General features: G+C 41.6%; 4 protein-coding genes and 2 non-coding genes across 6 annotated transcripts; 3 read left to right on the top strand and 3 right to left on the bottom strand.

The window, feature by feature from the left end:
* Nucleotides 1-342, top strand: BX661DRAFT_189440 (stress responsive A/B barrel domain-containing protein). The gene has a single exon (XM_051537572.1). The coding sequence runs from the start codon at nt 32-34 to the stop codon at nt 320-322; it is 291 nt and encodes a 96-aa protein (XP_051388649.1). The 5' UTR covers nt 1-31; the 3' UTR covers nt 323-342.
* Nucleotides 343-431: 89 nt separating this feature from the next.
* BX661DRAFT_201066 (uncharacterized protein) lies at nt 432-3,526 on the bottom strand (the record flags this gene model as incomplete). Its single annotated transcript, XM_051538469.1, has 2 exons — nt 432-2,064; nt 2,820-3,526. 2 exons carry the CDS (start codon nt 3,524-3,526, stop codon nt 432-434), a joined length of 2,340 nt encoding a protein of 779 aa, XP_051388648.1.
* Nucleotides 3,527-5,487: 1,961 nt separating this feature from the next.
* BX661DRAFT_t140 lies at nt 5,488-5,560 on the top strand. The gene has a single exon. It is a non-coding gene; the product is annotated as a tRNA-Thr (tRNA).
* A 49-nt stretch (nt 5,561-5,609) lies between these two features.
* On the bottom strand, nt 5,610-5,681 carry BX661DRAFT_t139. Its single transcript has one exon. It is a non-coding gene; the product is annotated as a tRNA-Pro (tRNA).
* A 1,341-nt stretch (nt 5,682-7,022) lies between these two features.
* Nucleotides 7,023-7,382, top strand: BX661DRAFT_173704 (uncharacterized protein; the record flags this gene model as incomplete). Its single annotated transcript, XM_051533891.1, has 1 exon — nt 7,023-7,382. One exon carries the CDS (start codon nt 7,023-7,025, stop codon nt 7,380-7,382), a length of 360 nt encoding a protein of 119 aa, XP_051388647.1.
* Nucleotides 7,383-13,726: 6,344 nt separating this feature from the next.
* Nucleotides 13,727-14,272, bottom strand: BX661DRAFT_189426 (uncharacterized protein). The gene has a single exon (XM_051537571.1). It carries the CDS (start codon nt 14,262-14,264, stop codon nt 14,100-14,102), a length of 165 nt encoding a protein of 54 aa, XP_051388646.1. The 5' UTR covers nt 14,265-14,272; the 3' UTR covers nt 13,727-14,099.
* Between the last annotated feature and the right edge of the window lie 359 nt (nt 14,273-14,631).

The following is a 14,631-nucleotide window of genomic DNA, read 5'->3' as shown; positions in this document are numbered from 1 at the left end:
TCAAACTTGAATAAATTTTATCACAATAAAAATGACGTTCATCCATATCGTCCTTCTTCCAGTCAAAACCACTGCTCCCAAGGAGCTTGTCACCAAGGTAGTCATGGAACTCAATGCGCTTTCGAACCATATCCCCTATGTTCTGAAATCTCGCTGCGGAGCCACCGTCACTCAGCGTGGCCAGCAATACACCCACGCCCTCTTGGTTGAACTTGAGTCCGGCGATCAGCTCCAAGCATATAACGACCATGCGGCGCACCAGGCTGTGCTTGCTGATATTAAGAAGATTATTTCCGAGCCGTCGCTTGCCATGGATTTCTAAAGTAAACAATTTATGATAATAAATAAATTGAATTGAATTGCTACCATTGTTGCTGTTGTTACTTGTACCAAAAAATGAAATGAAATGAAAAAGAGGATAAAATAAATCGCTATCTTGTTGATGTTGGTTGCGTATTCACGGGCAAAGGCGGCAGCTGCGACGGTACGCGGTTGCCGTTAGACGACGAACTATAGCCGATGCTGGCTGATGACGACGAGCGCAGCTTGTCCATACTATTCAGGCTCCCGTTTCCAGACATCTGCTGCCAGGACGGCGTGCGGCTGCTCTTGGGCGAAGTGGCCCGGCACAACGAGCGCACGCGGTTACTGGCCGGCAGCTGCTGGTCGACCCAAGCGAACAATCGATCAAACTCGCTGCCGATATCCTCACGCGTGCGCCGGTCAAGCACACGGATCCCAGGCAGCGCATCGTTGCTCCCGGGCGTAGCCGCCTGCGCGGTCATAGAGGAAAGCCGGCCGTCAGGAGTGAGCACGACAGCATCGTAGTCAGGCCGCCGCTTGCGGTACTCGGTCAGCAGCTCGGCGATCATCGTGAGGAACAACTCGGGATCAAAATCGGCCTTTTGGGCCAGCAGCTTTTCACTGGACGTCTTGATGTATGTCATCAGCAAGGCGGTATAAAAGCGGCGGTGAGTGCGCTCGAACCGCACAATGGCCTCGCAAACCTCCCACCAGCGCGCAAAAAGGCCGTCTTCGACCGTGCCAATCTCAAACGCGTCCGAGTCGGCAGCAACTGCAGTGTCTGACGACGAGGCACCGGGTGAGGACTGTGGGGCCTCAGGCACGAGAAACTTTGACAGGACGCTGCCGAGATCCAGCAGCAGCACCATGCAAAACTGGCGCAGGTCGCGAGGGGGATTGTCTCCCAGCTCCCAGGCCAGGCCCAGGTTCTGCACAATCTGCAGTGCGGCGTCTTCAACCTGCTCGATGCGGCCGCCCAGCCCGGAAGCGTCGCTTCCTGGCGTGGCATTGGCCTTGGCCATCGCTGCCACCGACACGCCGGCCTGCGGCAGTGCCTCCTGCAGCTCGCCCTCGGAGCAGTGCACAAGCAGGTGCAGCAGCATAGGCAGCGTCACCACGCGGCCGCCGGGCACCTTTGTACTGTTTCGCGCCCAGAGGTCTCTCAGCTTGCCAACCTCATCAACGCTGATGCTCATGCCCAGCCGCCGCACGTCCAGAATAGACTCCAAGTACGCGTTGTTTATGGCACCCAATGCCTTGCGGTATACCATGTCGGGGTCCAGGTTGCAGTCCTCGTCGGCGTCGGCCACAGAAGTATCCGGCTGCACCCATGCCTGTCCAAATGCGTTGAGCCCGTAGGTTATGAGCTCGCGATGCCGCTCGTCCTGTGCCAGCATGACCAGCACCGAGATCTCGCGAATCGCGTTGACTCGGTCATCGGCGGCAAACACGCCCTTTACGAGCCGCTGCCGGATGCCAATCTTCTGCTCCTTGCCGATCAGCCTCACTCGCAGGGCCTCGTTGAGCACCATGTTGAGCACGCGGCGGAATGCTTTAGCCTTGTCCTCCTCAGTCACACGTCCTGCGTGGATCTCGCAGCACAGAGGGTCGGCACAGAACACGTCCAGGCATGCATTTGAGTACTTTGCGTCGTATGTCATGACGTTGGCGTTCATCAGAAACACGTGGTCGATGACTGATGCCGATTGGTCGCGCGTAAAATAATTCAGCCGCCACTGCGAAACTGCATCCAGATTCAGCCTACAATCAGCGCAACGCAAAGGATTAGCAAAACTCGATCAAGTGCGGAAAAAATTTCACTTTCTGCTAGCCTGTCGCTTTCACGCAGCATGGCAATCTAGCATCCTCAATGCACTCTCTTTTTATTGTCTTTTTGCACTCCCTTTTTGCTAGCAGCAGCAACAGCATACTGAGAATCAATGTTGTATAGCGCTCCAAAAAATGGTTGGGTCGGGCCAAATCAGTTCGGCCAAATAAGGGGCCGAAAACACAGAGACCATCAGACCCGAGAGAAGAGCGAGTGAGGGAGAGAGAGACAAAAGGAGAGCATAGATTATGCAGCAAAGCATAGTCGATGCTGCTGGAAAATATTACAAAATCGATGTCCTCGCAGCTGCTAACTTGGGCTTAGCTGAGCTGAGCTGAGCTGTGTTCTGCAATCGTCATCGCGATACGGTCGAGGAGAGTGCTTTGGCATGCCAAGGCAGAAAACAATGGCGCTTCAACCCGGAAACCCAGAGAGGGGAACAAAAGATGAGGAATAAAATAAAACGCAGCAGTAGTGTCACGATGATATCCGACAATCAGGCCGCGTTAGCATTGCTGAGAAGAATCAATATCCCGCAGCACAAGAACCACGGCCCATTTTGGTCCGCACAAAAGACAGAAAATTGCGCAACAATCGGAACAATGGCAACACAAAAATACTGTCTCTCTCGGGACACACATCAAATCGCAGCCTTGTGAAGGAAAAGCAACCAGCCTTTTTTACGTACCTCGTGCTTTTGCATGCCTCGGAGACATCGTCTAGAATGTCGTGCAGGTCCTTTGGGTCGTACCGGTACGTGCTCTCTTGGATCCGCTTGACCAGTTGCTCGCGGTACTCGCGGTAGAACAGCTCCTCGACGCAGAATTTGGCGAAAAACAGATCGTTCAAGGCACGCAGAAACCCGCGCGCATCTATGCTAGGCTTCCTCGAATGGCCCCCGCCGGCTCCACTTGGCCTCCGCTTGCCGCCGTCGCCTGGTGAAACTTTATCGGCATACTCTGCTGACGAACCATTAGCCGCCCCGCCTTTGGGCGACAAGCCGTTGGATGCCCGGCCCGGCACCCGGCTGCCTGAGGCCCTTCCCATGCTGCCGTTCTGGCCCGCGCTGTTCGACACTGACCGGCCGCTGCTGCTGGGCTGCTGGTTGACGCTGACGCTCGAGCTGCTGGCTGACCGCGACCCCGTCGGCTGCTGGCCCATCCGCGACATGCTCGCAGACAGTGTGTTCCTTGCTTTCTGTCCCGTGGATATCGATGCCATGTAGCTTTGGTTCTGCGATGTCTTTGACCGGCTTGAATTGCTTCGAAAAACCAGCTCCTCATCTCCAATGTCCGTCGCACGCGGCATTAGTCGCGAATTCAGCGACTCGCTGCTTGTCATGCTGGACTCGAAGGACTCGCTGCTCTGACCGGCACTGGCCGCTGGACTGTACATTGCTGCAAATATGAAACAGGGATGGGTTAGGGAAGAAAGAAAAAGAGGAAGAGGAGGAAATAAAGACTGTGAATGTTTCGAATTTGTGTATATAAAGGGAAATTGACAGAAGGTGGACAAGAAAGAAGAAGAAAGAAGAAGAAAAAGGGGATATGTTTGTTGAATTGAGAAACGCAATTGTCGAGCATAAAACCCAAAGCTTTGGTATTTTTCTAGGTGTTTTTTTCGTTCACTGCGAGACACGCTCAAAAACACTTTTTTCTATTGTGCAACGAACCAGAGGCAAAGAAAAATTCTGGCAGTGTCTTGTTTTTTTATCCCAGTGTGCTCAAGCCAAAAACAAAAAAGCCTTTTATTGAGCGTTCCGGCGGATATAATCGCTTTTTGGATAATCTTTTTACTCAGCGACACTGGAATGGCCAGAAATATCCCGATTTCTTCTTACCCTATCCCGACCATCTCACCCTCTCCCACCTACTGCGCTTTCTTTACCATTTTCAATCGCGTTTGTTATTTTTCCACCCTGCTTCCCTTTCCCACTCACCCTTGTCCACGCCTACCGCTTCGTTAAACATGCTTAGAAATGATAGTAAGTCTTGTGGCTTTTATTTTATTTTATGTTATTATTGAATAGAAAACTTTAAACAAAAAATATTCATCCGCATGCCTTCCTCCTAAAGCAGAAGCAAACAAGCAATGGCCCTCTAATATATGCATATTATTTATTTTGCTGCGTCAATTTTTTTTTCATATTTTTCTTTATATCGTCTTTTTTATATATTTTTTCGACAATAGATTTACCCATCATGACTGTTGCTTTTAACATAGTGTGTTTTACATAAACATCAAGGTGATATTGGACAACATAATATCCAACAACTATTGTATGATCGCATAACAATATACCGTCGCTTCTTCTTATTGTAAATGTGGGAATATTGTATGTGTATTTCTCAACTTTTTAATGAAAGCTTCAATACTTTTGGATCGCCCAAACGAGACCCACTCGTGTTTTTTGGAACCTGCTATAGGATCTGTAATGACGTGGATGAACACGGTATTCATGTCCGTTTTTATCATTTTACAAGTGTGCTCACACCTCATGATTAATGAACGCTGAAAGTATAGAATATAAAAATATAAAAAATAATTAGATGGTGAAAAGGTGAAAAGGTGAGATGAAAGAGTGGAAAATAGAAAGAGTAAATTATGTGGAAAGCCAAAAAAATTGAATAGCGGCCTTTTTCTATCAATACTCACACTCGCAATTTGCTGGCCAAGTCATTTTCTTTGAAAGGCAAAGTCTGCATTTATCTGCCAAAATCCCCATACAAAAGAATAATGAAAGACGCATCAAAGAAGCCAAAAATAATCGAAATAGAAAAGGCGCAAAATATAAAGTAACGACAAAAGGGGTTTTACCAATGAATCAAATGACAGAACTATTTTTTCATAAATAGCTTAGATTACAGGCAATGCAATTTGGCTCACAAGCTGGCTTACAAATTGGCACCAGATGAATGAATGTCTAAACAATATGAACCAGATACAGCAGGGATTTCAATAAATTGTTATATAATAACCATTATAGTCTAACAACAACACCTACATGTCTGCCCAATGCAAAAAAAAGTTTATTTCTTAATATTTATTTTTGCTGACTACCAATCCTTGCCACCAACATGTGTAAACATGAGAAATCAATGTGCTCTTGTAAATAAAAAATACTTGGATAAACCAGCTCGCGGCTGTAACAAAAACATTATATATAAATCTGAATAATTGACCAATTTAAGAATAACGCTAGCCATTAAAAATACGGCCATATATATAATGTTATCAACAACAAAACATACAAAACCCCCATTTGCACTTGCACAAAACCCAACAATCATATTTGTCTGCATATAATACATACTATGAATTAGTGGCTTAGCAATAAGCACTTGGCTTGAAAACAAGCCTTCTTGGCTCAGATGGCAGAGCGTCTGCCTAGTAAGCAGAAGGTCACCAGTTCGATTCTGGTAGAAGGCATACCTTTTGCCAAAATTTTAGCTGTTGCAGTAAAATATTTTGCAAAAATGGGCTCAGCCGGGACTTGAACCCGGGACCTCTCGCACCCTAAGCGAGAATCATACCGCTAGACCACTGAACCCTCCTGTCTCAATATAGGCTTTTTAACAAGCTAACAAGTGACTTCCTAACCTTTCTTTGATAGCTAAATAAATAAGGTGTGTATATTAATAGTTTTATTATAAAATAATGCCTTTATTGCCAATTTTTTATAGCTGTAGATGCAAAACTCCTCACTTTTATATTTTTTACTTAATAATAACACATTAATTTGTAAAATACATGTTAAAATAAGCATTGGGCTAGCCTTTACTCTTATAACATCGTTACATAGTCTAAATTTTAAATATACTCAATTAACATAAGCTTTTGTTATTTCCCGCATATTATATCATGATTTGTCTCAAATATTTTTTTGCCTTGTATGTATTTTTGAGAGTATAGTAATGTTGCACAACCCAAAGATATGGAAGTGGATGTCGAGGTTGAGAATCATGAAACAAGTTTCCATCTGCATACCGGTTGATATGGTACTAATTGGATTATGCAGACGTAAATTAGGGAGGCATAATAATGATGCCCAGACATGCTCCCCATTTTGCAATGCACACGCGTGAGTGCACACACACAAAAACTACAACACTGACTTGCCAAGATACCGGTCTGCTCGCAGAAGAACCAGTTCTGGGCAACAGAGTGCACAATTGGAAATATGCACAACAAAGGCGACAAAGCACATATATAAGACGAGGCTGGCCCCAGTTCTACTTTTTATTCCCTTGATAATAAAAACTATAACAAAACCCAAATATAACTTTAACACTAGACAACTAGTGCTCTCCTTAAATCACAATATAGCAAACAAAAAGATAACTTTATGTTGTTTTATACAGGTGTATACAGAGTGCTTGTTTGCTAATAACTTTATTATTTAAAAAAGTTAATGTATACATGCAAATAATATTCAATGTTGTTGGCCAGCTATTCATTGTCGGCATAGCTGGGTACCATAGATATAAGTTTTGATTTAATTACCCATGTTTGAAAATTTTAGAAGCAACTTCAAATTTTGTGCAAATCATCTATCACTCATGGATATTCCAGTAAACACATTTTATTGCATACTTTGTAATAATAAACAGTGTGACTGCTGGCAGATATATAATTTAGATATATCGCGCATGGTGTTATATCTTTGTCAGCTATCGGCTGGCTAATACGCATTTGACAGGAACACTCGGATGCCTTGCCTTTCAAATGTTTCATAGTTGTGCAAGCTCACCGCCCCCTTTTTTGTATAAAGCAAACAATAATTTCCTCAGAAAAAGCCAAACACAAACATTACAATTACAATTGTATTTACTACAGCCCATTTCAACAAGCACTGTCGTTTTTATCTATTTATATACACGCATACAAAACAATGTTCAACTACTTTGCCACCGTTGCTGTCTTTGTCCTGAGTGCTGTTTCGGCCGTCACTGCCCACGATGCCACTGCTGCAAATGGAAACACTGTCCAGAAGCCGCATAACTTTGCCAGGAGCAACATCGAGCATGGCCATGGTAATCACCACATAGCCAAGCGCTGCGGTGGCTGGGGTGTAGGCGGCGGCTGTGGCGGCTGGGGTGGTTTCCCCTTTGCGGCCAACACTGTCAACGCATTTGACCGCAACGCATATGCTGCCAACTGCTGCGACAACACTGTCTTTACCAACAACAAAAACGCAAATGTAGTCTGCGACAACGTGAATGTTCTCAATGCGGCCAACGTTATTGCTTGATTCATTGTTGAGCAACTGGTAAAAACTCCAAGATATAAAACAGCAGCAGCAGCACTATTTGAGCCGCTATAAATGGCCAGAATTACTATATATTTTATGATTTAGCAACTTTAAACTTTTATTTACAAAAACCAATAAATTTTATTCTTGGCTGCATCAAAATTAGTAGAATAAAATTTTACATTTAATGTGTCGGTTTATGCTAATAAGTTACAATGGCTCAAATCCAAACTGTTTAAAATTGTAACGTCTATTGTGACTGTTTGATTCGCAATAACATTCCTAAAAATAACAAACAAAACGCAAACAAATGATGTTCTTTGTTTAAAAAGCTATCACAAATCTATGCACAGATTTAATTGACCATTTTGAGCTGTAGCTAGTATAATTTGAAAGACATAAATGTTGCCAAAATATAACTAACACACGCGTTTTGGTACTAGTCTAAATATATATACATTGGTTGTGCAAAGTACGCATAAAATGGCGCTGCTGTTTGTTTCTTATACGCTTTTCATACACATGCGTTTGCAGTTTTACAATACCTAGTCACTTTAATATTAATCAGTTCACCAAGCTATTTTATTTTTTGGTGCACTGGCCCGAGAACACATATTCAAGTATTTAAATAGATTACGTACTTTTCAAACCATTGATTGTGCAAATACTATTAAATGTCTAATCTCAGGAATCAGTTTTTAAAAATGCAATAATAAAAATTTACAGTCAAATGTTTATATTCTTACACAATGTGCGTTGTGTTATTGTTTTTTGCCTAATTTGATTTATAAAACAAAATTAGTTGAATAGATGCAAATATGTTATATCTAGTTTTTAATTAGCACCAACTAAATAGCACAACACAACTCAAATAATAAATACATGCTTGTTGTATTCACACTCACTCAGTTATTTCATTTTAAAAATTAATATTAGCCCAAATAAATGACTTGTTTAATATCAAACCAATATTTCAAAAGTAAAGTAAATTCATCAAATTCTAGGATGTATCAAAATATGTAAAGTAGCATGTACGATGCAACATGTATTTATAGTTATATATATTTTATACAGTATCAAGTACAAATAATAATATTAAATGCAATACAAATGAGTATAAATAAGACAACCAGGACTATTAGTTCAACAATTTAAACATTACACCCAGTGTTTTACACCCTCTTGCCTCATACACTTACAAACACACACACACACAAACACACACAAACACACACACACACAAACACACACATACAATTATCACTTTTAAACATGCCTAACTTTGCTGTCACTTTTATTGCTGCTCTTGCTGCCGCTGTTGTTATTGCTCCTGGCGCCACTGCCAGCCCGATTCTGCCATTTGTTGGTGCTCCCGGATTTTTTGGAACTGGCTTTATCGGGCCATTGACCACTGGCTTTGCCACTGGTGCTGCCATTGCCGGGACTGCTGGCTTTCCGTTTGTGAACAGCGCAGCAATTGCCACCGGCGCTGCTGTTGCCGGCACCGCTGGTTTCCCGTTTATCAGACGCGATCATTCCACTGGCGAGCATCTGGCCAAGCGCTGTGGCGGCGGCTGGGGCGGTTGCGGCGGAATTGGGTGTGGCCGGGGTGGCTTCCCATTTGCAGCCAACACCGTGAATGCATTTGACCGCGACTTTTACGCTGCCAATTTCAACGACAACACGCTCTTTGTCAATAACCAAAACGCAAATGTAGTCAGCGACAACGTGCATGCACTCAATACCGCCAACGTAATTGCTTGATTTGGCCAAATCCAGGGTGCCAAGAACAAACACTGCAAAACAAGAATAACATTGGCAACAGCAACAGCGACAGAAAACCTTAAAGACATTTGACTGAATCGGGCATTATTATTTTATTGGTTGATTTGAAATATAAGTAATATTTTTCACACTGTTTTGTACGTGGTCAAGTGTTGCTTACAAATAAAAATTGAATTTAAATATTCAGCTCATGGTTTACGTGTCGATACGGCAAAAGAAAAAACGTAAACGTAGCTTTAATTGCTCAACAAATTAATTTGTTGCTATTATATTTCGTAATTTTACGTGGTACCAATAATAAAAAGAGATAGAAAACGGGCAGATGAATCAAAAAGAATGTGGATGAAACACACGTACAAGCAAATTTTGCATTGCATTCAACTATTTATTATTTAAAAAAGGGTTACAAGAATGATTTGTTAGACTGCAAGAAAGAAAGAAAGAAATAAAAATTTGAATATATAAAAGCGACAATGGGCGTCCCGTATTCCAAGAAACCATTATCCTCACATCACTGCTCATTCAGTCTACACTTGCCACTTTAGATTAAATACCAACCACATCAACAAAAAACACAAAAAACATGCCTTGCTTTGTCGCTACTATCACCGTTCTTGCTGCTATTGCTGCCTTTATCGCGCCCGCTGCCAATGCCAGCCCTGTTTCTGCCGGCTATCAGCCCACCAAAAACATTTGCGACAATGGCAAATATTACAACAATGCTCGTCCTTACGGCGCAGAATACAACACCCACGCCTATCCCTACGGCGGAGCAAACAATGCGTACAGCAACTACGGTGGTGCCAATAGCTATGGAAATGTTGGCAACTACGGTGGTGCCAATAGCTATGGAAATGTTGGCAACTACGGTGGCGTTGGCACCTATGGGGGTGTTGGCAGCTACGGAAGCTACGGATCGGGCCTTCCATTTGCGCTCAGCACAGTCAACAAGCTTGACAGCGACTCGTTTGCTGCCAATTACAAGGACAACACAGTTTACGCCAACAACAAGAACGCCAGCGTAAGCAAGGACCAGGTCAGCAAGTTTGACAGCGTCAATGTCATTGCTTGATTGATTAATTGATTGATTGGTATTTTTTGATTATCATCCATATCTCATATTCATCTTTATAGACATATACTTAGACAATTATAGATAGACGCAGAATAAATTGAATCAACAGACATTAAATTTTCTTAAAAAAAAACAAGATAAAAATACAATGCAACCACAACGACGCATTAATTTTCAATATATTTTACCGCATAAAATTATCTTTTTTTGACGATCATCGATATAAAATAAAAAATATTAAAGGTCATCGACAATCACCCTGCTTAATATTTTTTACAGATTGTTTAAATTTGGCTAGACATCTTTTTATCCTGTGGAGGACAGTGGAATTTTGTTCGAAAGAATTTGAGCTGAGAGAATTTAAGGTTAAAAATTTTATGTGCTGAGCGGCATTTTTAAAGCCAAAATTTTGATGTGCGCAATAGCGCATACCTGGAATATTAGACAAAATTGTATTTTTATTTTTGGCCGCAAGACAGCTTCAACAAATGTTTTGCTCGCAATTTAACAAAAATATACAAAATGTTGGGCTCTATCTGTCAATTATATATTGCAAATATTTAATTTACAGCAGGTAAAGCTGCTGCACTTTTAAAAATCAATTCAATCAAAATTATCTTGAATTGCAAATCCAAGCTAGTTTTCCAAAAATGCGACCATGGTATTCCTTTGTGTTTTCGATAAACCGAAATTTATTTATTCCATTTAGTTGCTCAACCACTCCAACAGGCTTTATTTGTACACACCGCCTAGCGACAATGTAAACAAACTTTTCCTTTGCATTGAACATTTGGAGGTAGCATCCTTCCACATTTTTGATGTTTCCAGTTTGTACAAGTATTAAATGTAATGAAATTTAACGTAAAAGTTATTTTGTCACTATCGCCAAAATCTAACTTAAAACTATCTTGCTCAAAAATGTGAACGTTGCAAAACAATGGCCACATCAAACTCAACAAGTTCAGCAGTTTCTGGGGGCGGAAATAATTATAAGCTGCAGCATAAAGGTAAATTTACATTGAAGCTTTGACATTTGAAACAGTAGCTGACAATGTCACCTGACGGTGATGGGGAGCATGTCAGTGCAGTGGTCATGAGAGTGGTCGGTGATGGTAGCCGACAGGAGTACTTGTTTTAATATTTTAAAGCTGTTACCATTGCCCACAAAAATGATGGAATTGATAACCAAGCCGAGTAATTTTAAAACAATATATTTGTCAGTTTAGGCATATGGCGTTTCATGTTGTTATACTGGGATTAATTGATTACGCCCGTGACAATTAATAAATGATAAGATTATAGTTTATTTATGTGCCAAGGAGAGCATATAAGGAATGGCTGCCGGGCAGCCAGCAATTGTCCTCCTTGGAAGAAATAAATATTTTTTTAATTTATACCACTTTGTAACATATTAAATAACTTAAAGAAGACCTGTCTTTGATAGAAATACCAGAAAAACGATTAATTGAATTTTCCGAGAATAATTTAGTTAGCCAAAATATTTAAGGTTTACAATGTTTAATTTGCATAAATAATAAAACAATGTCACATCAATATTAAAGAAGCCGTATAATATTGTTTTAAAATCACTAAGACGCGCTGCGACCCAAATAAGCTAGGCACCTCATTGGGTACTCCTCAATTACAGTTACTGTTGAAAAAACCAAAAGCCTGTGCAACCCAGGATCCAAATCACCATGTATGACCAAAGTGGCCAAAGTCGGATCCTTCTTTTTACACCTTACAACCTCAGCTAACATTCAACCAATCAATCTGTGATACAAGAAATTGCGGCTTGTCTCTGGCGATTGATTCATTAATCAATCGCCAGTTAATTCCCTACTTGGACATGTGGGAATTCATATGCACATATAAATACTAATGAATATGAACAGTGGAGGCTGTTCATCTCTCAGCTTTCTTTTAGTTCATTCAGTTCAAATATATATTTTTAACATAACATCTCCACACAAACAAACTCCCTCCATGGCTGCCCCTCTGACACCTCGCCAACATCCTTCGCCTCCCGATTACACGCCCACCACAGCCGATCGGCTTGATCTTCAGGAAATGTAAAATCATAGGTGAACGGAATGGGGTTGGAGGGAATCAGATACATTTCTTCTAATCGATTGGGTTCAGTTTTTTCGTACGCTGGCGGCGGCGCCTCTTTGTTCCAATGCTCTCTGATCTGCTGCTGCTCTGCTTCCTTGTTGTTCAATAGTACATTGGTGCCTATATCATCTCGAACCAAATCCGGCACCAAAGCATATGGTGCTGCTAGATATGGAGGTATCAACATAGGCTCTGGCGCTGACACTGGTCTAGACTGTGGTCGAGGGTCTGAAGTACACAGTCGACTAAACACAAGTTCAAACCCCTATCTCTCACTTCGACAACTCCACATTAAAGACCCTGTCGCTGTTATCGCACCACCGTCCATTTTGTAAAACTATGCTTTTGATATCGACAACCCCTTAGCCTTTTTCATATACACAGGCCTCCCTATATCAGTATCTATCGCGTGTATTGTGCGGTACAAGAGCTGCGGATATTTCAATATGTATTGTTTGTGGGAAATTGTTTCTAGTGTTTCTTCGTAGCTTGGTAGGTCCTCGGTTTCATCTCGCAAGGGCAGCAGCGATGTATTTTATGGAAAGACATTGTTAGATGAACTGCCCAAATTCATGTTTTTTTTATTTAAAAGAGTAAATATACGAAAATTTAAATTGGAGGTAAGAAAAACGTTGAATTTGTAAACACCAAGAGTACAGAGATGATTACAGCTGTTTTTTGTGTGAGCGCTCCCTGTCATCAAGCCTCGCGTGCCATCAATCAAACAAAATAAAAGTCTAACCAGAAAGATTTAATTAAATTAAGCGGTAGAAAAGCAAAGCTGAATCCACAGCACCATGCTGATATCTCCTGACATTATCGACGTTTCTCCACAGATGCACCACTCATACATAAACAAGCAGAGCACAATTGCCACATTGCCATTTTCGTTCTCAGTTGTGTTTGTCTTTGCAAATATTGAACCTAGTTTCCTATTTTGGTTATTGCGGGAAAATCTAAGGCATTATCTGCAACGTTCGACTGAATTTATTGGCCGATTTGAGTACCAAGCGCCTCTCACGCCCCTTATTGTAATAGCAGGGGATAATCAGAAACAAATGCTTGCTGTTGTTTTTCACCCCCTTTTCAGCCCTGTTTTCTTCGTACTTGTTTTGTTGCAGTTGTGTTGCAGTGTTTTTCTTGGGCCTGATAATTTAAATCGACGAGATGCAAGGCAGATCGTTTGTCATATTGTCGGCTGAGAAGTTGTCGAAAAATATTACAATTTTATGTGACTTGTCCGTATTCCTTCTGTTTAGAACATTTGTGTTTGCATGCTGCACGCAATGGCAACAAGCGAGACTCACAAGCGTATTAATGAATATGTTTTCATTTTCATTTTCATTAGTGGTAATTAAGTGGAAAACTCACTCGCACGCAAGCTGGTGGATATTTTGCAATTCTGCTTGTTTTGGTTATTTTTTCGTTGGTCTTTTTACACTTCTTTTGAAATATAAAACAGGTCTCCATAATTGCATTTCATATATTTACATTTCACAGATGCGCGCACTTCTTAGAAGGTCGCTTGCCTTCTTTTCTGCAATACCAATATCACACACTGGAAGCATAGTGCGATTTGTAGAGATCTATCCTGGCAGGCTTTCTACACCTGTGCGACCTTGATTTTAAAAGCTGTCATGCAGCCATAAAATCTATAAGGCACTAATTGCAGGCGGCAATGCGCTATTTACAGTATAGCTGCACCTAAATATTTCCACCGCCGCTTGTCAGACGCGGCCGATTTAAAATATAAGCATGCAAATGCATAGTTTTATTACTTTATTTGTTATTGTGGGCTTGGATAGAATCAATTTTGGTATCATGCAATAAAATAGGGCAGCGTAATGTTTTCTTATAATAATACGGAAAATGGATTCCGACGTAAATCTCGTTCTTCTCATTTTCATGCATTGTGACAATCATCAAAATGGTGCGCTTTGGGGCTTCAATTAATTGCCATATAATAGATTCGCAACACACATACTTTGCCCAGTTGTTTTTCACTTCCCAAAAAACAGGGACATTTCTTTATTTGCCCAGGATTTCAATGCTGATCTTCAAATAGCGTACCAAACAGAATGTTTTCAATATTTTAATTCAGGTTGAAGGCTCATGGACAATAGATCATCGGTGTCATGTCACCTGCAACAGCAGACAAAGCATTGTAACTATTGCAAACTTGTGCGGAACAGAAAGCGCACTGGTTTGTTACCAAGTGGATAAAGGATTTCAAAAGTGCGCTGCTCAGGGCAATGCGATGACAATTAAGGATAG

The sequence above is a fragment of the Kickxella alabastrina genome (genome assembly GCF_025024165.1).
Source record: "Kickxella alabastrina strain RSA 675 chromosome Unknown BX661scaffold_41, whole genome shotgun sequence".
NCBI lineage: Eukaryota > Fungi > Kickxellomycota > Kickxellomycetes > Kickxellales > Kickxellaceae > Kickxella > Kickxella alabastrina.
Note: the sequence above shows the minus strand (reverse complement) of the source record. Positions and strands in the feature narration are given on the sequence as shown.